The sequence below is a fragment of the Platichthys flesus genome, chromosome 24, assembly GCF_949316205.1.
Source record: "Platichthys flesus chromosome 24, fPlaFle2.1, whole genome shotgun sequence".
Classification (NCBI taxonomy): Eukaryota; Metazoa; Chordata; class Actinopteri; order Pleuronectiformes; family Pleuronectidae; genus Platichthys; species Platichthys flesus.
In genome coordinates, this window is record NC_084968.1 from 224,117 (window position 1) to 245,595 (window position 21,479).

The window sequence follows — 21,479 nt, forward strand, 5'->3', positions numbered from 1 at the left end:
CACCTGAATGACATGGACAAATGAGCAAAGAACAGAGGTGAGAGCTGTGTTCTTTTAACCCACAGCCCCTCCCATTAGGTATTTAAAGGTATTATTATCCTCCCTGATGTCTTATCAGGGTGGGAGACATCCTTCCTTCACGTTTCTGTGCAAAGACCCCTGGAGTGAGACCCCGGGTATGAGATCCTAACCATATACAAAAGATACTATAAAATGTAGGCCTCAAAGAGGCTATAAGGTTAAAATCTCTGCGCAATAGATTGTAAACCTAAAGATAAACTTTTAGATTAACAATCTGGTCAATCTTCCCCACTACACCTATGCTGATGCAATATCACATTTCCCCCCCTGTGAGCGTTTAATGCTCACTAAACACTAATCATTTCGATACAAACTCATTTTTTTGAAATTGAGAATTCCACTCTAGATTAGAATCAAGAAGTTGAAAGTATTTACCTTGGACAAAAGGTCATTGAAATGGGAAACGATGATCATGCTTTCGGAAATGTCCAGTATGTAGGTGCAGCAATCCATCCTGATTATGTGACAAACACCTTCTTGGCTGGCGAGCATCATGTCCGAAGCCATCCTATTCTGCAGAGCCAAATTTTGGAGGCCCTGGACACTGGGAGAAAGAGATGAAAACCCCAGCCCCCACTAAAGCTGTTTTGTGTGCGTTGTTCACAGTTTCCCACCATGGGAAAAGCCCTCCAAATCCTTCCTCCTGAGGAGACACTTCCTGGCTCAGGAACCTTCATGCAATGGCTTGCATGTGTCCAGGCTGATCTTTCTGATCTTTCTCTGGTTTAGCCATAATTATCTTACAAAGTTGTAACTGCAAAACCCACTTGAATTATACCAGTCGCTGGATCTTTCAATGCTGAGCTGTCCATAAACAGCTCCATTTCTGAATTTATCAGCAGTATATCCTTTAAATCTGGTCTGGGAGATAAACTTCAGTTAACACTGCAACACAATCATTTGGCTCTCCATCACATGGTGTAGGGAGGAGAGTAGCAGGGTTAAGAACAGTGCATCTTTTAATTGTGATGTTTGGCATTTCAAGCAATACTGTATTGTATCTGAGCCACCTGGCTGTTATAAGCTGGGAGGTCTTTTGCTTAAGCGAAAAATCATTACAACAGCATGTGGCACCAGTAAAGTCAAGTCATCATAACTCACAACATCACGTGAGGCAATCACAGCCTTGTCAGCAGCTCCCACAGTTTTTGTTTTGAGATAGTATCAAACTCTTCACATTTAATGACTGATTCTGTGCACCTGAATCTACCAAAAATGTGATTTCTTTACCACTTACTATGATTTTGAGTTTTGGCATTTGTTTACATGCATCATGTGAATATTTAACATAAAGCTCAGTAGGCCTCCCTATACTGATCTTCTGACTAAGCTCACAATGGTCAATAGCCTTCTTGATCATCTGATCTGTGTCTTACATTAATTCACATGATGTGTAGGTTAGAACTCTCTCCATCTCAGAAACCGCACCAGATGAATCTGTCCCCAGCTCCACAGCGCCTTAATAACACTGTGTTTAATGGTTTTCATGGCACTCCGTGGCCCAATGTCAAATTTTTGCCACATTTGTCAGTTCTTCCAGTCCCCTTCCTCTCTGTCCGCAACCTCTCCCGTACCCGAGGTCTTATCAGGATGGGACACATCCTGCCTTCATGTCTCTGTGGAAGACCCCTGGAGAGAGACCCCGGGTATGAGATCCCAATCATATAAAAAAGAAAAATACAATAAAATAGATACACAAAATGCCTACTCACATTACTGCAGTTGTCATTACTGCTCCCTACATCTCTGTCAGACTTTTGTTTCTATTAACAATTATAACATTGATACACCTTTCCTCTTCATTTATGGTAGGCATTGTCTTTTCTTAAGAATGTTGCAGATGCCTAAATCTAAAACATCATAGTAGCCTTTATTCGCCACTGGGTAGCGCTGTTGCAGAGTTTACCCCTCTAGACTAGAGAATCCACCCATTCGCACTGATTGTCCCCCCTGAACCAAAAAACACTGCGTGAGAACATTTGTATTGAACTGTAAATTAATTGATAAGTTGAGAAATTTGTATTGAAGATCAGACATACATGTGAGATTACTGTTGTTGTATCACTGTACAATATCCATTGACCCAAATTCTAGTTTTTTATTTTGAGTCACAGTCTCTTCTGGGGAAATGTATTACTTGTTCTTGACTTCTGTATTACAAGTTTTGTAATATTTCACCAGACATTGCTACTTTACATATCAATCATCCACATATACATCACTTGATATCCAGGTATATTAAATGCTAGATAACTATTCAGATTCTTCCCAAACAATGCACTCCAATTCTAACCCCAACGGGGCCTCCAGCAAGCCACAGCAAGCCCTAACCAGATCAGACACAAACTTCCCATCGGAGTGACAGGGCACATCCAATGTTGACACCCTATGCTGATATGCTGCATTCTTCTCCAGTAACCCAACAAATAGAATAGACCATATTCCATCCAAATGACAACTCTGTTCCAATCTCAAAATGAAGGACGCAACAGCCTCTCTCCCTCTTCAAAGTGTCATGGCTAGACACACTCATACTCACCATTTCCTACTGCATGTTCTATGTTACCTTACATTACATGTCCCTTCCTGTTTTATTTTGATAATCTTGCTTGACTCTGTTTCTTCTATGTAGCTTCACTTCTACCCCTGTGTGTCTAACACAGTGGTTCTCAACCTTTTTTCAGTGACGTACCCCCTTTGAAGAAAAAATTCTGCTGAGTACCCCCTGACCAGCGCAAAGCATTTTTGGTTGAAAGAAAGATGTAATGTGATTTATTAATCCTTGTAACTAGACACATTCAAATTTAAACTCCATCAATTTCCATAACATTGCTCATTTGTAGTGGTCTCTCTTGAACTATTTGGAAATAAAAAGATGTAAAAATAACTAAAGACTTTTATTATTATCTCAATATAAATAAAGATTTGTGCACATCAAAAATAATTATCAACTTAAAGTGACCTCTTTTGGGATCATAATAAAGATATGTTCTCAAACTGAACTCATGAACTTAATTGTAGCTAAACACTTCTTCCAAAAAAATTATCATTAACTTAGTTTTAAATAAAAGATTAGCTCAAAATTTTTTTTTTATATTTATCATCTTAAAATATCTTCTTTAAGGATCGAAAAGATTACTGACAGGTAGCTTGTTTCCGTTTGCTTCTGGGAGGCTTTTTGCATCGTGTCTTGAGATGACCTGAATTCAGAAAGTTTCCTCTTAAAAAACTCAGGTGGCTTAGCAACATGACTTTCATGTTTTGTCTGGAGATACCGCTGAAGATGTGGTGGCTTAATGCCACTGTTGGCTAAACTCTCCCCACAGAAAAAAACAAAAAGTGTAAATAACCCAATCTATGTTAATGTTAATATTGGTGAAGTGTCTTTCTGTTACTTTATTGTGAAATATTTGTTCGCTTTAAGTTCACACAATTTCATTTCCGCTTTTGTATTACAGGCTTTTATTTTGAAAGGGTACCGGTAGAGACGCGGACTTCTTGTTATGAATCATTAACTTCACAACGGAAAACGTTTACGTATTAGCGCCCCTCCGAAGAGGCACTAGCTCTCACGGTGTTGTTTAGTGAAGTCTCTCTGCTCTGGTTTCGCCTTCTTTGGCGCTTGTCCCTCCGTGTTTCAGCAGTATTGCTGCTGCACTTCAACTCGACTCCATTGTTGAAGTTTTCAAGGCAGGTGATGACAGGCGATGACAGGTGGCGTGTGCCAGGTTGGGTCAAACCATCGGTATGGGGGAGATTCTGTTTTTTTAGGATAATTTAATTGAAAAGCCTACTGAATATAAAATTTAGTTCATAAACTTACACTTATATTAAATTGAATTTTTGTTAAGTAACAATTTTTCAAGGGTTTTTGAATGGATGCTAATTTTAAATATAAAAAAAAAATAATCCCAAGTACCCCCTGGAGTACCTTCAAGTACCCCCAGGGGTACGAGTACCCCCATTTGAGAATCACTGGTCTAACAGATTGGCTTCCCCTCTCTAATGTGTTTCACCTGTGTGTAGTTTAGCTGATATCTGTCGGCATATAAGGTCTGTGTTTTCCCGTTGTCCAGTGCCAGTTCGTCTCGTATTGCACGCCACGTTCCCGCGATCTCACCAAGTCTTGCCTCGTCTCATGTTTTCTAGACCACGTTTTCCTGAATTGTTTGAACTCGTTTTTGCCTAACTTTTCGGATACGTTTGCCTTATGATTTTGATTCCCTGTGGACCGAACCCTGCCTGGTAATAAAGACCACTTATTTTTGAAAACTGAAATCTGTTTGCAAGTTCTGCTATTGTGTGGCAATAGCAGAACTTGCACTGGCAAGCAGCTGGAGATCACCCTTCCCCTGAGTATGCCCGATGTTCAATAGAGCTAGAGATGCCTCTGTCAGATCCTGGTATCAAAAAACATTCACCTGCCACCATTCTCAACCCTGCAAATACACTCATACCCACCTGAGCTACCATCAAGGACTCCTGTCCAGACAGAATTAACAGTGATGGTCAAGAAAATATCTCTAAGCCAGCAAGAGCAAATGGCCAAATTGTCTAGAGTCAAGAATAACCGTTACAGCTCATGTCCCTCAACCAACAGTCCAGCCACCAATAGTGCACAAAAGTCAGGGTTTCAGTGCTACATGTTACCGCTGCCGGAAGCGGGGACACACTGTCCGTGTCTTTCAAGCATTTTTTCCCCGATTCAAACCAGGCATGACCCCTGTGGAGGGAGATACACCTCACTCATCCCAGCCTTTAAACCATTAAAGCCCATCGTATCGAGCAACCATGGACAAGCAGCAAGGCCCCCACCCACAGGTTAACAACACTGAAAAGGGAGCAGAAGAAACACCATTAGGGGGTCCCAGGAAACAGGGGGAGCTGGAAGTACTCACAGCTATTAGTGCAACCACCCAGGCCTCCAGAAGCAGCAGTTACAGGTCTTTTAAGTCCCCATAAACACTTCTCTGCGCTCCCTCTGGATCAGTCACAAAACCCCATAGAGATTGTGTCTGTTCACCGTCCGATTAAATTATTGAAATTAAACAATAACAGAGCGAGAACTCCACACAAAAATTTAATACAAATTAAAACAACCTCTGAAACAATACAGGAAACCCAGACTTTTAAATGTGGTCTTTTAAACATTAGATCACTGGCAAAAAAGGCTCTTTTAGTTAATGAAATAGTCTCTGATTACAACATAGATTTATTGTCCCTCACTGAGACGTGGCTGCATCCTGATGATTATGTCAGTCTAAATGAATCTACTCCCCCCAGTCATATCAATTCACAGGTTCCTAGAGAAATTGGGCGAGGAGGTGGAGTTGCTGCTATTTTTAACTCCAGTCTATCAATTAATCCTAAACCTAAACTCAGCTACAAGTCATTTGAATGTCTGGTTCTTAGTCTTCCACGCCAATCCAGGAACCACCAACAGCCAATCATATTTGCCGTAGTTTACCGTGCTCCCAGGGCTTATACTGAATTTTTAAAGGAATTCCCTGAGTTTTTATCAAACTTAGTCCTAAAGACCGATAAAATTATTATTGTTGGTGACTTTAATATTCATGTTGATAATAATAAAGATTGCCTTAGCGTAGCATTTATTTCAATACTAGACTCTATTGGTTTCAGTCAGTGTGTGCACAAACCTACTCATTGTGGTAACCACACACTTGACCTTGTATTATCGTACGGTGTCGTAATTGAAAATTTAACAGTACTTCCTCGCAATCCAGTTCTATCAGACCATAATTTAATAACCTTTGATTTTTCAATAACTGAATATATGCCACTAATAAAAAATTAATTTTCTAGATGTCTACCTGATAGTGCTGTAGCTAAATTTAAGGAAATAATCCCAATTACAATTAAACCCGTATTAGCAGTAGATATAAACAACAAATTCTTCAATACCCTGAGCTCCATTGAGATTGACCACCTCGTCGATAGCTCTGCAGACTCATTACGATTAACTTTAGACTCAATAGCGCCTCTAAAAAAGAAAAATGTCAAACATAGTAAATTAGCTCCGTGGTATAATTCCCAGACAAATGAGTTAAAACAATTATCAAGAAAACTAGAAAGGAAGTGGCGCTCCAGCAACAATGTTGAAAATCCAATAGACTGGAAGAATAGTGTTAAATAATATAAAAAGGCTCTCCACAAAGCAAGAGCCGCCTACTATTCAAAACTAATAGAAGAGAATAAATACAAACCCAGGTTTCTCTTCAGCACTGTAGCCAGGCTGACAGAGAGTCACACCTCCACCGAACCCAGTATTCCTCGATCCCTATATAGCAATATCTTTATGACCTTTTTTAATGATAAAATTCAAACTATTAGAAATAAAATCAACCATCTCCTGCCCTCAATTGGCACTAATACCCTCCCAATAACAGAGATCTCAGAAACGGCTGAAAATCCTACCCATTACTCAGACAGCTTCTCTCTGATCACCCGTGATCAGTTTACCAAATTAATCTCAGGTTCTAAACCAACAACCGGTATCTTAGATCCCATTCCTACCAAATTACTTAAAGAAATTCTGCCCCTAATTGATAGTTCGTTACTTAACATTATCAATCTGTCATTATCATCAGGTTATGTACCACAGTCTTTTAAAATAGCTGTCATCAAACCCCTACTCAAAAAACCCACCCTAGACCCAGAGGTTTTAGCCAATTACAGGCCAATATCTAATCTCCCCTTCATTTCTAAAATCTTTCAGCTGTGTGAGTTTCTCCAGGAAAATAATATATATGAAGACTTTCAATCGGGGTTTAGAGCCAATCACAGTACAGAGACAGCCTTGGCAAAAGTCACTAATGACCTTTTAATAGCCTCAGATCAGGGACTTGTGTCTGTCCTCGTTCTGTTAGATCTCAGTGCAGCATTCGACACAATTGACCATCAAATTTTATTACAAAGACTGAAACAGTTAATTAACATTAATGGAACCGCCCTTAACTGGTTTAAATCGTATTTTTCTGATCGCTCCCAATTTGTGCAAATTAATGATGAGTCATCTGTGCGCACCAAAGTTAATCATGGTGTTCCACAGGGCTCTGTGCTCGGCCCAATTTTATTCTCATTATATATACTTCCACTAGGAAACATTATCAGGACACACTCGGTAAATTTCCACTGCTATGCGGATGACACCCAGTTATATTTGTCAATAAAACCTGAACAAAGTAATCAATTAACTAAACTTCAAACATGTGTCAAGGACATAAAAACCTGGATGACCCGCAATTTTCTCTTATTAAACTCAGACAAAACAGAGGTTATAATACTTGGCCCCAAACACCTTAGAGATGCATTATCTAATGATATAGCTGCGCTAGATGACATTGCCCTTGCTTCCAATGAAACAGTCAGGAACTTGGGAGTGATCTTCGATCCTGATTTATCCTTTAATAGTCACTTAAAACAAATTTCTAGGACCGCTTTTTTCCACTTGCGTAATATTTCAAAAATTAGACATGTCCTTTCACAAAAAGATGCAGAAAAACTAGTCCACGCCTTTGTTACATCGAGACTGGACTATTGTAATTCATTATTATCAGGCTCCAGCAGGAAGTCGTTAAAGACTCTACAGCTTGTCCAAAATGCCGCAGCACGTAACCTGACGAGAACAAAGAGAAGAGAGCACATTTCTCCAATATTAGCATCGCTACACTGGCTTCCAGTTAAATCTAGAATAGAATTAAAAATTCTCCTCCTCACCTTCAAGGCCCTTAATAATATAGCGCCTTTATACCTTAAAGAGCTGTTAATACCTTATAAACCCACTAGAGCACTCCGCTCCCAGAATTCAAGCCTACTTGTCGTCCCTAAATTCTCTAAAAGTAGAGTAGGAGCCAGAGCTTTTAGCCATCAAGCCCCTTGGCTGTGGAATAATCTACCACTTTCAGTTCGGGAGGCAGTCACCATCTGTTCGTTTAAAAGTAGGCTCAAAACCTTCCTTTTTGATAAAGCTTATAGTTAGAGCTAATTAGTGCGCCAGAACGTTACTTGTTCTATTTTATGACACATGACACACGGAGCTTCTCTTTCCAGCTTCTCCTTCCTCTTCTCCATCCCTATCCCCCTTCCCCGGAATCCCTTTGCTTTATCACCCGCAGATTCAGGGCCTCTGTGGCCGCACCATGGATTGCGGTTTGTGGATCGCGCACCGGGGGTCGCGGTGTTGGATCCAGTGTGGCGGATTCTGAGTGATGTGGGCTGATCGTGGTGCTGGTGGCGGACCCTGTGTCGCGTTGGCATTGGGCACGGGCGGTGGACCAGAACCGCGGTGGTGGCTTGTGATGGGTCCTCCTGGTGGGCGGCGGTGGACGGTGACTGAGGACTGGAGTGGCGTCTGGTCTGGATGGTGGATCGTGGTCTAGATGGTTGCTGAGCATGGACTGTGCTTGCAGCGGGACAGCTTGGGACAGCTTGGACAGCTTGGGGTTGTCCTTCGGGATGTCTACCCTCATCAATGCTGCTAGAGACTTTGATTATTGATGATGTTCTCCTGCACGTGGCATCTATTGCACTTCTGTCCATCCTGAGAGAGGGATCCCTCACATGTGGCTCTCTCTGAGGTTTCTACATATTTTTACCCTGTTAAAAGTTTTTTTTGTAGTTTTTCCTTACTCTTGCTGAGGGTTAAGGACAGAGGATGTCACACCCTGTTAAAGCCCTATGAGATGAATTGTAATTTGTGAATATGGGCTATACAAATAAAATTTGATTGATTGATTGATTGATAGCGTTTGCAACAGGTCAGGCCCTTGCCTCATTATGGTGTTCTGAACGTTGAGCAAAAATTGCTGGGGAAAGTGTATAGACTGTTCCAACATTTGTCATTCCTGATACTGACTATCGCTCATCAGTCCCCATACTAGTGGAAACCAATGACATTAGAGCCTCAGGGAGCATGCTCCAGGCAGTCTATGGCTAGCAGTTTCTTCACCAGGTAAAGCCATCCAGAGATTCAGAGCTCAAGTTGAGGTCGGGAGTACCAAGCAAAGTGAAATGGATGACCTGGTAGGCCCTGCTGTGTATACTGGCCGGAAAATACACATTCCTGTTGGTAAAGAGATGAATCTAACTGTATTTGTTTGTATCTGTTAATGGCGATGGAGGCAGCATGGGTTATTTGGCCCATATACTTCTCCAGTGGCAGGTGTGATCAAGAAAGGTGGGTTCCTAAGGTTTTGCATAGACTATAGAAAGTTCAACTCCTGCAGCACGAGAGATGTATTACCCCTGCCCAGAGAAGGGGAGGCCCTTGAGTCTCTAGGGCAAGCAAAGTACTTTTCCACCCTCAACCTTACATCTTGATATTGGCAGGTGGAATTCTTCACTACCCACATTGGGCTTTTTGAGGCCAACTTTATGCCTTTCGGACTGCAGAATGCTCGATCCACCTTTCAGTGACTCATGACCTGCTGCTTTTGGGGATCTGAACTTCACCCACCTTATGATCTACCTTGATGACCTCATCATCTTTTCCAAAACCTTTGATGAGCATCTAGAAAGTTTACAGTTAGTGTTTGATTGAATGCAGGAGCATGGCCTGAAGTTAAAGCCATCAAAGTGCCAGTGTCAGAAAAGAGAGTCAGTATTTGGTTCCCTTGGTGTCTGCAGAGGGGATCAGGAAAGACCTTGATAAGATCAGCTCATCAAGGACTGGGCAATGCCAAACAATCACAAGGAAGTGTCCTCAAGTATGTGATGACCTCAGCTCCCTCACCTCCACAGTCACCTTAGTTCACTTTATTGGACAGAAATGGGAACTGCGTCAATGCATTGTGGTGGTGAAGCAAGCTGGCTCACCAGTGTACGTAGGTTGATTGGAAGACGGTGGAACAGAGAGGGGGATCCACCCTAATCTCCTTGCCCAGTGCATGGTCTTTCAAATGGAGCAGGTTGGTGGAACAAACCTGGAAGAAGTAGAGACAGATATAAAGATATAGAGACAAGGGAGGCAAGCATCGAGTGGGACTTATAGAAACCTAAAATGCATTCACCTAGACCACAGCTACACACATGACTCCAGAGCCATTTGCTGCAGCTGGTCTAGTGCAGGATTTTTGTCCATGTATCCCCAGATCTTTTAGCAACCTAATGGTGGATGTTGCAAAGAAACCCCTGCAGCCAACCAACACAGGGCAAGCTATTGCTTTCCAGCCTCATTGCTCATTGTATCAAGTACCTGGTTATGTCTCCATGTATACCTACCTTGGGAGAGACGTATTTGACAACCAGTGAGGATGTGCCTGAGGGTATTGGAGTTTAGCATAGTGGGCAGGATGGATCTTCGTTCAGCCACTGCTCTAGGTTTTTGGGTCAGGGAAAGACGTCATAGGTCGCTCTAAGCAGAAAGCTAATCCTGCTTGCTTCCATTCCCCACAGGATCTTCCAGCTCTTTCTTTTATCTATATTTTCCTATTTCTTCCACTGCCTCTGTCTGGCTTGATTGACAGCCTTCACACATCTTGTTGCCTCTTCCTGATGCCGGATTTCAGGGCTATCAAATTTCACAATTCTGTAAGAGTTGCTTTGTTCCACAGGGGTTTACTCTGACCCAGGCCAAAACCTCTTCTCTGTTGATTGTGGCCAACAATGTCAGCGTGCTGGAGTGCTGCTTTTGCTTGTTGAGTTACATCTTTTTGTGTCCTATTGACTCTGAACGACCTTTTTCAAATAGGAGTTGATCGTTCCCTCCATGATTTCAACTTTTGTGATAGGAATATCAACTACTGTAAAGGTCAAAATCAGTCAGGGTAAAAGGCCAGATTGTAAGCACCAGAGCTTTAGCTTGCCAGGAAGCATGGACTGGTCAATGTTCTTAAGACCTCTGTTGACATCCTGCTTCTGTTCCTGAACCTGCTCGCAGTCATGAAACTACCTCAGTCTGCCCTCCCCTTCTCTACTCTTCTCTTCTCATCTCATCTCATTATAAATACCAACCCACTGTCCATCCCTTTACTGACTATACTAGCCCCATGCACAGACTTTACCACTACATCTTCTTATGTAATCGGCTGCAATCTGCCATCTCTACAGGACCTGTTTACCTCTAGGACCCTGAGGCGTGCAGGCAAGTTTTTATGTTTTTATGTTCATTGTATGCACCATTAACCAGAGCAAATTCCTTGTAGGTATAAACCTACTTGGCATTAAAATACATTCTGATTCTGATATTTAGATATTTATATATATATATTTTTTCTGTTTTTATATATATATATTTTATATTTTATTGTACTATCCACTCCAGCAGCACAAGAACACTTTCCTACTCAGAATTAGAATCTGAATCAGAATTATTTTTATTGCCATGTATATTTGCACATACAGGAAATTGCCTTGGTGTGGTTGGTGCACTGTACAAACAACAATATAAAAACAACAATAGAACAACAATTTATACAGTAAGAGAGTTATGGGCACGTGCGGTTCTAAGGTGCAGAGATTGGTGATAGTGCCAATAATATAAAGTTATAAATTATGTGCGGGGGGGGGGGGCAGAGTCAGTGTGATGCAGGGGTCTTGTTTGTGAGCCCCACTGCCATAGGGAAGAAACTGTTCAGATGACACAAGGTTTCAGTTCTGTTTACTGCGACCATACTTGGATTACTTTCACGATGGACGAGCTTCTTACCATAAGGGACACAACACCATCCGATTTATGTCCCAACTTCCTCGCCTCTTCCATGGATTTAATGGATTTACTGATCAAAGGTGCTGCGGTCCTCGGCCACGCAGCGAGACTGAGGCGGAGACGGAGAGGTAAGCGTGAATTCACCTCTTTTATCATGACTGGAGTTTACATCCCATCGCCAGCTGACGTGCGCGAGGCTCAACAACAACTCGCGGAGAAGATACTGGGAGTGGAGAGAAGGAGAGAGAACACATATTCCCCCGTTGTTGGATGCCCGTTGTTCCCCCGTACATACATTTATGTATGTATGTGACACAAGCTACCGGATGATCCAAATTTCCCACGGGATTAATAAAGTATCCATCAATCTATCTATCTGTGACGTCAATTCTGGTCGTAATCCCATTCGACGCACTCTGACATAGAGGAACCACAACAAATCGCAGGAGTTGTTTTTTTCAAGAGTTTATGGGACAGTAGACATGCCAGATACCCAAATTAACGTGTAGAAGCACTACAAAAGTGGAATATTCATAATATGTCCCCTTTAATCAAATTTATCTTTGGCTCTGGTACTTTGAAGAAGTCGAATGAACCCCCGGGACACTTGGTGATTGGTGCCAGATCATGCTAGTGTGTTCTAAACATCCAGAGAAACCTTAAATTCCTGCCTTTTGGATTGTTGTCTCCACCAGCTGGTTTTTCACCAGATAACTTGTCAGCTTATGGGCTGAAAGAAGATCTTACCTTCTATACTGAGGAGACTGATCGGTGGAAATTGGCTAATGTTTCAGGATTCCTCCTCTTTTGGTATCAGTACTCCTCCAGCTCTGAGCCAAGCTTTGGGTATTGTTTGCTTCCCCCATCCCACTCTCATTAGTGGTTTCATTAATAATTCATTGGAGTTATGTTTGAACAGGACATGTAATTTGACCCACATCAAAACAAGTCTCTAGGACAGCTTCCTTCCACCTGTGAATTATAATGAAAATTAGAAACGTCCATTAATTTGTTACCTCTAGACTGGATTTCTGTAACTCTTTATTGAGGATGTCCCAGTATGTCTCTGATACACCTCCAGTTGGTCCAAAATTCTGCAGAGCGAGTGCTGAAAGGAACTAGAAGGAGATATCATAATTATAATAATTTTGCTCCCAAAACACAGGCTCTCTTGAGGTTCCTAGAGTCTGTTAAGACCAGAATGGGAGGTGGAGCCTTCAGCTCCCAGGTTCCTTTTCTGTGGAACATATCATAACCCTAACCCCCCTGGGTCTGGGAGGCAGACACATTTAAGATTAAACAAAAAATGATCCTTATAGTTAGGGCAGGATCAGGTGAGTCATAAACTGTCCCTTATTTATGCTGCTATAGGTTTGACTGCTGGGGGAACTCCCATAATTTTCTCAGCAATTCTCCCTTTCTTTCTGTCTCTCTCTGCCCGCACATTTTTTTTTTACTTGAATGTTCTGGCTATTGTTCCATTGCATATTAAGGCCAGTCAGACACCATACGAGACTTCGAACAGGCACATATTTATAATTTTCTTACCATGAGTTGAACTGATGCAGGTCCTGTTTCACAGATGAGGTGGATGAATGTTTGTGTATAGTCTGAATGTGTGTATATGAGGTGTCCTTACATTTAGTTCCAATCAAATGTAGCTTAAGGTGCAGTCAATAATTATTTAAAAGTTCAAAGTAGCAAAGCAATATACAGTAATTAAAGATAATCAGCTAACTTAAGAGCATGCGGTTGAAAGACCGTTGCTATGCAGCGTCTTTTTCCCTTGTCGCACACCTGGTTCCAGTAACCTTTCTCTCTCTCTCTCTCTGCAGATATCTCTGACTCCAGAGGTGCAGGATCTTGATACCAACTATTATTATTATTGTTATTATATGAATTGATGCTGCTATTGTTAATAAAATCTTTACATCCATAATTGTCACTATTATTGTATTCATTATAACAACTAGTCAGCGCTGAAACCTGACGGTACACAACTATTCCTGGTCTCTCTCTCCTCTCTCCCCCTCTCCTTCGAAACATTATCCAATCTGCACCAAACTTCACGTTTGATAAAAATCCAAGCTTGTATTATTCAGTCCTACTTATAGTGGCCCCACTAACAAAAATAAATAACATGTTTTATACTGTGATGTACTCCTCCTAACAGGTTGACCATATCCAATTGAAAGGTTGTGAATGTTTTGCGTTTTTTTGTTGAAGGCTGTTGCTGTGGCAATGCACTAATAGTTGATGTTTAGTTTTACAATTTATCACATTTGCGAGCGGCTAAACATGCACGAATACTAATGAAACCTAAGTTGGATGAAAACATCTACTTCCAATATAGTTTTTTTTTACTAGTGTGGCAAAATGGCTCGATAGCACCCCAAACAAAATCTATTTCACATTTTAGCAACATGTATGAAAATCGGTAGGTTTATGTAGCATAACTAGACTTACAAATAAGCCTCCCGGACCTCTACCCTAAATTGAACAGGAAGTTGGCGATGTTGATTGTAGTGTAAAATATTTGCTTTTTTTGCTATTTGCAGGCATTCAATTATGGTAAGTTCAAACGAATAACCTTAACCATGAACAGTTGTGCTAATAAGTTTAAGTTTTCCTTTAACAGCCTGGCTATATGGCCATGAAACAGGAAGCTCTACTAATTTGAATAGACATTGTCCAATCTGCACATGACTAAACATGTTCGATTACCTGGCATTACCACATTTTTATGCCAGCATAGACCACATACTAGCAACAGGATTTGAAATTTAACTCCTTCATGCACTGTGCAAATGCATAATGCAATACCAAGCTGTGTCAACCGACCTCCACCGTTTCCCCCTGTTCTAATACATTGGAAACAGGATATAGTGATCAACCAGAATCGTTCTTCTACAAATGTGTAACCAAGAACTCCACTTACACTGTTCATGTTGGGTCTTTTCATAAACATGTTTTACCGGTTCTGTCAGTAACTGAGCGCTCCTCTCAGTCTCTATCGTTCGCGTTGCACACTGCAGACAGAACTGAGTCAAACCAACTAATGCCCTGCTATGAAGAAAGGTTTTACTAGTTTCCCAGAAAAAACATGGTCACTTTCAGTGGTTTCCATAATAAGTTATAATTTGACTTCCATATCCCATCTTCTAACATGGAGGATTCAAAGTTTCTGACCTGTACTGCAGCCAGCCACCAGGGGGTGATTTAGACACTTTGGCTGAACTTTTGGAAGCCGTCCACCTGTACATCTATATAAACAGTAAATGATTTCAACAAATAAAAACCCTAATATTTTTTTGGGGTGTGGGATCACTGCTGAATTTGCAAGCTGATAAAAGGCGAGGAATATTTTAACAGGCTGTTCTGGCTATGAACATGAAGAAATACTCTTCTCCACTCAAGACTGGTGACTCAAACCTGGAAGACCAACCATAAGTAGCTAAATCACAACCGTCTGAGAAGAGAAACAGCTTGAGCCATCACATAAGTGAGGTTGGGGATATGTATTCAATAATCTATGGGCCTTAATGGATTTTTTAAAATGTTTAATGATAACAGATTACTTCATACATGATTCAGATCACATGAAATACATGACACTTACATTTCTATTCAGACATCATTCAGATTTATATGGTTCGAAAAGCAATATAAGATTTGAGCTTGAGAAATAATGTTCTAGAATATAAGTTTGATAGTATATACTTGTGTAATGTCTGAATGCAAATTTAACAATCAACATAGCAGCTGTAGATTATAAGAATATTTTCTTTAAACATGTTTTTACATATTTAATGAGACATTAAGTTCTAAAACACTGAAGTAATGTCACACAAACCAGTATTTACAGCCAGTAATATTTAAGGATGTGTAATTTCCACAGGACACACTTGGAAATTTAAGGGCACTTGCAATGATACTTGTAAAGGCCACAAAGACTACATAATCAGGGACTGAATTCCAGTGACACACAGAGTTTAAATCTACAGGTTTCTTTATTATATATGCCTTTTAATTAGTCTAATTACAACAATGAGAATGTAAGAGTTATGGTATGTTTATCATTTAGAGGAAAAAAAGTTTTTTGAGGATATCTCAGGAATCTGAGTGGATGTTCCACCGACCATGTTTGAATGAGCAAATAGGAACAATTCAGGTGCAGTGAATATTATCAGAATTGTACAATCACATCGGTTCATTATTTTTGTGAAAATAAATTGAGTTGCTGTTACATTTTCAAATAGTCGAGTAGTTAATTAATTGACTGCCTGTTTCAGCTATAATGAACAATGTTGACAATTGCAAAAAAGTTTCTTAGCAACTCATTGGCACTTTCTGACTAGCTAATTAACTAAACATGCTAAGAGGCTGGATCAATTCAAATCACAAATTTCCTTTACCAACATATGAACCACTTGGTAGGGTATTCACCATGTAAGATTTATAGCGATTACAATAATGATAATTTTTTGTCTTCAAAACACAGTTGTGTTGCCACAATGCAAAGTTTTACACTCGTAGAACATTCAGACACTTCGCCTGCAGATTGTGTTTGGCTTCTAGAGTTTTGGACGCAGAGATCCGACCACAGGTTTGTCTGAGCAGAACTCTTTCCACCAGGAAGGACGGTCCAGCACCTGGCTGCCCTGCAACACTGTTGACCATAGGTTTTTGTAAAGCTGTGTGGAAGAGAAAGAAGTAGATGAGTCCGAGTAGTTTTTATGCTGTCTTTGTCTGTTGTCTGAACGCCTCAACCCCGCTTGTTTCTTTTACAGACACTGAAATAAAGTGCTGAACAGTCTACATTTTTTCTGACAGATAGACAATCTACACTAAAGATGATTTCTCACTTTATTTCATTTTTTAGATCAAATTAACATTATAAAATTGATGGTTAACATATATATTTTTCTAATAAAACCCAATTACTTTAGTCTTTCATTATGACGAAAAAATATCCAATGACATATAATAGTGCTTTTTAATCAATACAAAAATGTGTGAAGTCAGTTAGGCTTGAGATACTTCTGACAAATGGGTTAGTGGGGACTTGCTGCTTCAGGTATCAGTAAAAATAAACCAAGACTCAGGAGGTCCGTAAGTTTGCTGTTTGATGCCCAAACACTGCACAATGGTTTAAACTACCATGAGACAAGACTTACAACTTTGAAAAACAAATAAACTGGAAGCGACTGTTATATTTGTTGTTGCAGTGACTGCTAGTGTGCTACCAATGAAGCACCTTGGCAGAATTTGTCACATTTCACTCTGGTAAATCTTCCATTATCAGTGATCTGTGAATTGCAGCCTCATGTGTCTCGCTACGTACTGCAGGTTATTATGGTAGCTGGAATTATGCCTCAGCTTATCTTCCATTATGCTACAAAGTGTTTATTCTAATCAGTGCTGCAAATACCCATATTTCAGATTTTCTCCATTACACGTGGTATCTATTGCACTTCTGTCCGTCCTGGGAGAGGGATCCCTCACATGTGGCTCTCTCTGATGTATATATTTTTTAGTTTTTCCTTACTCTTGTTGAGGGTTAAGGGCAGAGGATGTCAAACCTTGTTAAAGCCCTAAGAGACAATTTGTGATTGTGAGACAATATGGGCTACACAAATAAAATTGTATTCATTCATTTGATTCCCTTCATTTCCAGATCCTTGGCAAAGGACATTTTTGTGTGAAATGTGCTAGTCAAGTGGAAGGGTGATAAGTATGGCTACTTATAACCCTTCCACTGTACCGATACCCACCCCCACTCATTCACCCAGAGTGACACACGCAGTGAAATCATAGCTCCTTCACGTTAAGCAGGCGGTCAGTGACTTTGTAGAAGAACAGTGAAATACAGAATTTCTCTGGTCACAGCTGCTCAGTGATCAGCACCGCTGCATCATGATTAGAGCAGAAGCTGCAGTGGGTTTTTACCGAGCTGGAGTTTCTGTGTCCTCCTCCGCTCTGACCTGCTCTCACTTGAACTAATAAACACTCATCACTAGTTGTCAGGACCTGATTGCCCCAATTCTTCTTTAAAATTAGTCAATCTCATGCAAGTATATTACAGGGCAGTCATGCCGCTGTAACAAGCTTAAAATTACTGTATCATCAGAACATTTTATAATGTGATTATTTGGGAGGCTGCTCCTACATTTGTTAGTATAAAGTGTGTATGGGAAAGGAGAGCTTACGCAGCCTTGTGGTCAGTGTTGGGAGTAACGGCGTTTAAGTATAACAGCGTTACTAACGGAGTTCTTATTCAGTAACGGAGTAATCTAATTAATTACTTTTGTCATTGTTACAAGGCCGTTATCGTTATTGATAATGTAAAGTGGCGCGTTACTACAATTTGGTTGAATGAAGCGTGCGGTTGTAACAAATCACCCTGTTCAAACCCCAGGGGAAATGCTCTACGCTTTTAATTTTAAGGACACGGGCGGACTCGACCCGCTGTGTACCTTGCGCGCTGCCCGACCAAGTTATTATAAACGAAAGATCCCTGGTTGGACCGATGACCTTGTTATCGGTCTAACCCCTAATTAAATAAATATAAACATAAACGAATTCGACACAAAAAGGTTGCGTATTATAAGTGTATTTAAACAAAACCCACATCAATCCCACATATCCCCGTGCTCGAGCCCGCAAACCATGGCGGCCCCGTAAACATAAACACGCTATTTACACACATTCAACACATCAATATTTCCCCCCCAGGTCCATAATATAATCCCCAAACAAAACGTCCCAAACAAAAATGCCTGCAGGTGAGCGAGGTATAGTGTTTTTATTCTTCAATCAGTTAATATAAACATCTTTGACGTTAAAGATGTTACAGAACGTAACAGCGTTATAAAACATGAAAAATAACGCCACAGTTACTTTGCTGAGTAACTAATTACTCTAACAATGTGGTAACTGAGTTACTAACTCAATTACTTTTTGGGAGAAGTAATTTGTAACTGTAACTAATTACTTTTTAGAAGTAACTTGACCAACACTGCTTGTGGTACACCTGTGCTACAATATTTGATGCTGGAAAGTGAGCTATTTACCTTCACCTGCTGGGATATGTTGATTAAGAAAAGAATAAACCATTTAAAAATGAAATGATTAAGTTGCATGTTTTTTAACATCTGGACCAGCAAGTAAGGTTGGATAGGGTTAAAAGCTGATGAAAAGTCTACAAATAGGCCCTAAGCTTAAGTCTTGGGTTCTCTAAATGCTTACTGATTAGATGCGTCACAATTGTGACTGCATCTTCTGCACTCCGTCCCTGCCTGTAGGCGAATTGGAGGGGGTCTATGTTCAATATGTGCCCCAAAAGGCTGATATGATTTTTATGGAGGACCATACATGACTTAAGTAAAAATAAATAAATAAATAAATGTATAAATAAATAAATAAAAAAGGAAATAAATAAATGAATACAGAAATAAATAAATAAATACATTAATACCAAAAGAAATGTCTTAAAAATATTTGCACATTTATTTATTCCCTGATACATTTCCTTTTCATTTGCAGTGTCCTTATGCTAATGAGAAAGGCGGGCCTATCCGCAGTCTCATGCAGGATTGGTCACAGGAGTGTAATGATCCAGCCCTACGTCTGCCTCTCAACGCTGACTGGTGTCCAGTAGCTGTTTGCAGCGTTGAGCCAGTTCACACTTAGAATGAACTAGTTCAAGTTCAGACGGTTAGTTTAGGTTATTTTTTATTGGGATGATTTAGGTGTCAGTAGTCCTGACTGTGAGTGTCACGACTCGTATTGTACTGAGCACAATGAGCGAGCCGAGAGGAGGAGGAGGAACAAAAACTCCAGCTCGGTACAAACCAACTGCAGCCTCTGCTCTGATCATCAAGCCGCTGATCTCTGAGCAGATGTGACCAGAGAAGCTCTGTGTTTTCACTGTTCTACAAAGTCACTAACGGGCTGTTTCACGGTGAAGAGCTCCAGTCTCAGTCACTGCCTGTGTCTCTGAGCGAGTGTGTGGCGGAGCGCAGGGGCTGTGTGTGTGTGTGTGTTCTCACCAGATATATTTTTTCTTATAGAATAATCAAGTTATGGTTGTGCCATATATTGACCTAATCAAAAAATACCATCTTTCAACAACACTCACTATGGTATGACATTACAGCTCTTTGGTTTCTGTGTTTGTGTGAGTTACCTGTCCATCAGCATTGCCAATGGGTGAGTTGAGGATGAAATCAGTGGGTGCAAATATGTCCACCAATGCTACTGCATCATCCTTTAGCTGGAGAAGAAACAGAGAGCAGATCAGATTAAGTTTATGTGAGGTGGCTGAGCCACATCTACTAAAGCTATAATTTCCTCATTTAGCTTTATGAAGACAAGTTGAAATTAGGTAGAGCACAAGGAATGGGGAAGCGTATCACAAAATCCCATACTAGATTAGAACTAGATAATTTACAGCAGCTTCAGAAATATCCCTTTTTGCCTTGTTTGATCTCATTCACACCAACTCTTTAAGGATGTCAATTCAACTTAATTGTACAGCGCCAGATCCCTATATACTTTATATCAAGGCACAAGGTGTCAATGTGTCTTTTTTAGGAAGCACAAGTGATTATGAATCAATTAACCTGCTTTGGTGCAAGTGGAAGTCACAACATGTGCAATGGAGAGGAAAATGCAAGACAACCCCCCAAAAAGGGAATGGTTATGCATGTGAAGGCCACGGACAATTGCTCTGTCCTTATCCTTCCTGATTGATTCTTCTCTAGTTTTGTGTTCTGCTGGTGTCTTTGTCACTTCTGGTACTATGAGGCAATACCTGAAGCCCAATCAGGTTGCAGATGCTTCAGCTCCTTAAGGGTGGCACATCCATACTTCTGGTCACAAGAAGATTTGCTGTGTCTCCCAGCATAGTCTCAAGAGCATGGAGGAGATACCAAGAGAGCGACCGTGACAGGGGGAGAGCTAGACAGGGCCGTAGACGGGCATCAATCAGCAGCAGGAGAGGTATCTGCTCCTGTGCGAGGAAGAACATGAGGAGCCTTGCCAGAGCCCTACAAAATGACATTCAGCAGGGTAATGGTGTGCATGTTTCTGACTAAACAGTCAGACTCAAGGAGGGCCCGATGTCCTCTAGTGGGACCTGTGCTCACAGCCCAGTACTGTGCAGCCCATTTGGCAATCGGCAGAGAACACAAGGATTTGAAGGTTTGCCACTGGTGCCCCATTGCCTTATCAGATGAGAGCAGGTTCACACTGAGTACACTGATAGACGTTAAAGAGGGTGGAGACACCGTGGTGGATGTTATGCTGCCTGTACCATTATCCTGCATGACCGGTTTGGAGGTTGGTCAGTGATGGTGTGGGGAGGCATTTTCTTGGAGGGTTGCACAGACCTCCATGTCATAGCCAAAGGTACCCTCACTGCTGTTAGGTACTTGGATGAAATCCTCAGAGTGATTGTCAGAGCTTACACTGGTGCAGTGGGCCTACAGTTTTTCATGTGCAGGACAATGCCCAGCCTCATGTAGCCAGAGTGTGTTAGCAGTTCCTGGGTGACGAAAGCATTGATGCCATTGACTGGCCCTCACGTTCCCCTAACCTAAATCCAACTGAGCAATTGTGGGACATGATGAATAGGTACATAGGATGCCGCCAAGTACTGCCACAGAATGTCCCAGACCTCACTGATGCCCTGATACAGGTCTGGAGGAGATCCCCCAGGAAACCATGCACA

The 21,479-nt window shown here is 41.0% G+C and overlaps 2 protein-coding genes across 4 annotated transcripts in view; one reads left to right on the forward strand and one right to left on the reverse strand.

The window, feature by feature from the left end:
- nat16 (N-acetyltransferase 16) overlaps positions 1–13,680 on the forward strand; it is a 58,739-nt gene extending 45,059 nt beyond the window's left edge. Inside the window, exon 6 of one of the 2 annotated variants that reach the window (XM_062383998.1) lies at positions 13,582–13,680. In XM_062383998.1, the coding sequence (XP_062239982.1) occupies positions 13,582–13,613 (32 nt within the window). In that variant the 3' untranslated portion in view covers positions 13,614–13,680. Of the gene's footprint in view, positions 1–2,765; positions 3,045–13,581 lie in introns of those variants that run through there. The other variant, XM_062383999.1, reaches the window with a different exon arrangement.
- A 1,609-nt stretch (positions 13,681–15,289) lies between these two features.
- The window catches only part of acox3 (acyl-CoA oxidase 3, pristanoyl), a 43,612-nt gene continuing 37,422 nt past the window's right edge, over positions 15,290–21,479 (reverse strand). For both annotated transcript variants that reach the window (XM_062384376.1, XM_062384375.1), the window contains 2 exons: positions 19,935–20,021; positions 15,290–16,440 (listed from right to left, as the gene is read on the reverse strand). In XM_062384376.1, the coding sequence (XP_062240360.1) occupies positions 16,321–16,440; positions 19,935–20,021 (207 nt within the window). In that variant the 3' untranslated portion in view covers positions 15,290–16,320. The remainder of the gene's footprint in view (positions 16,441–19,934; positions 20,022–21,479) is intronic.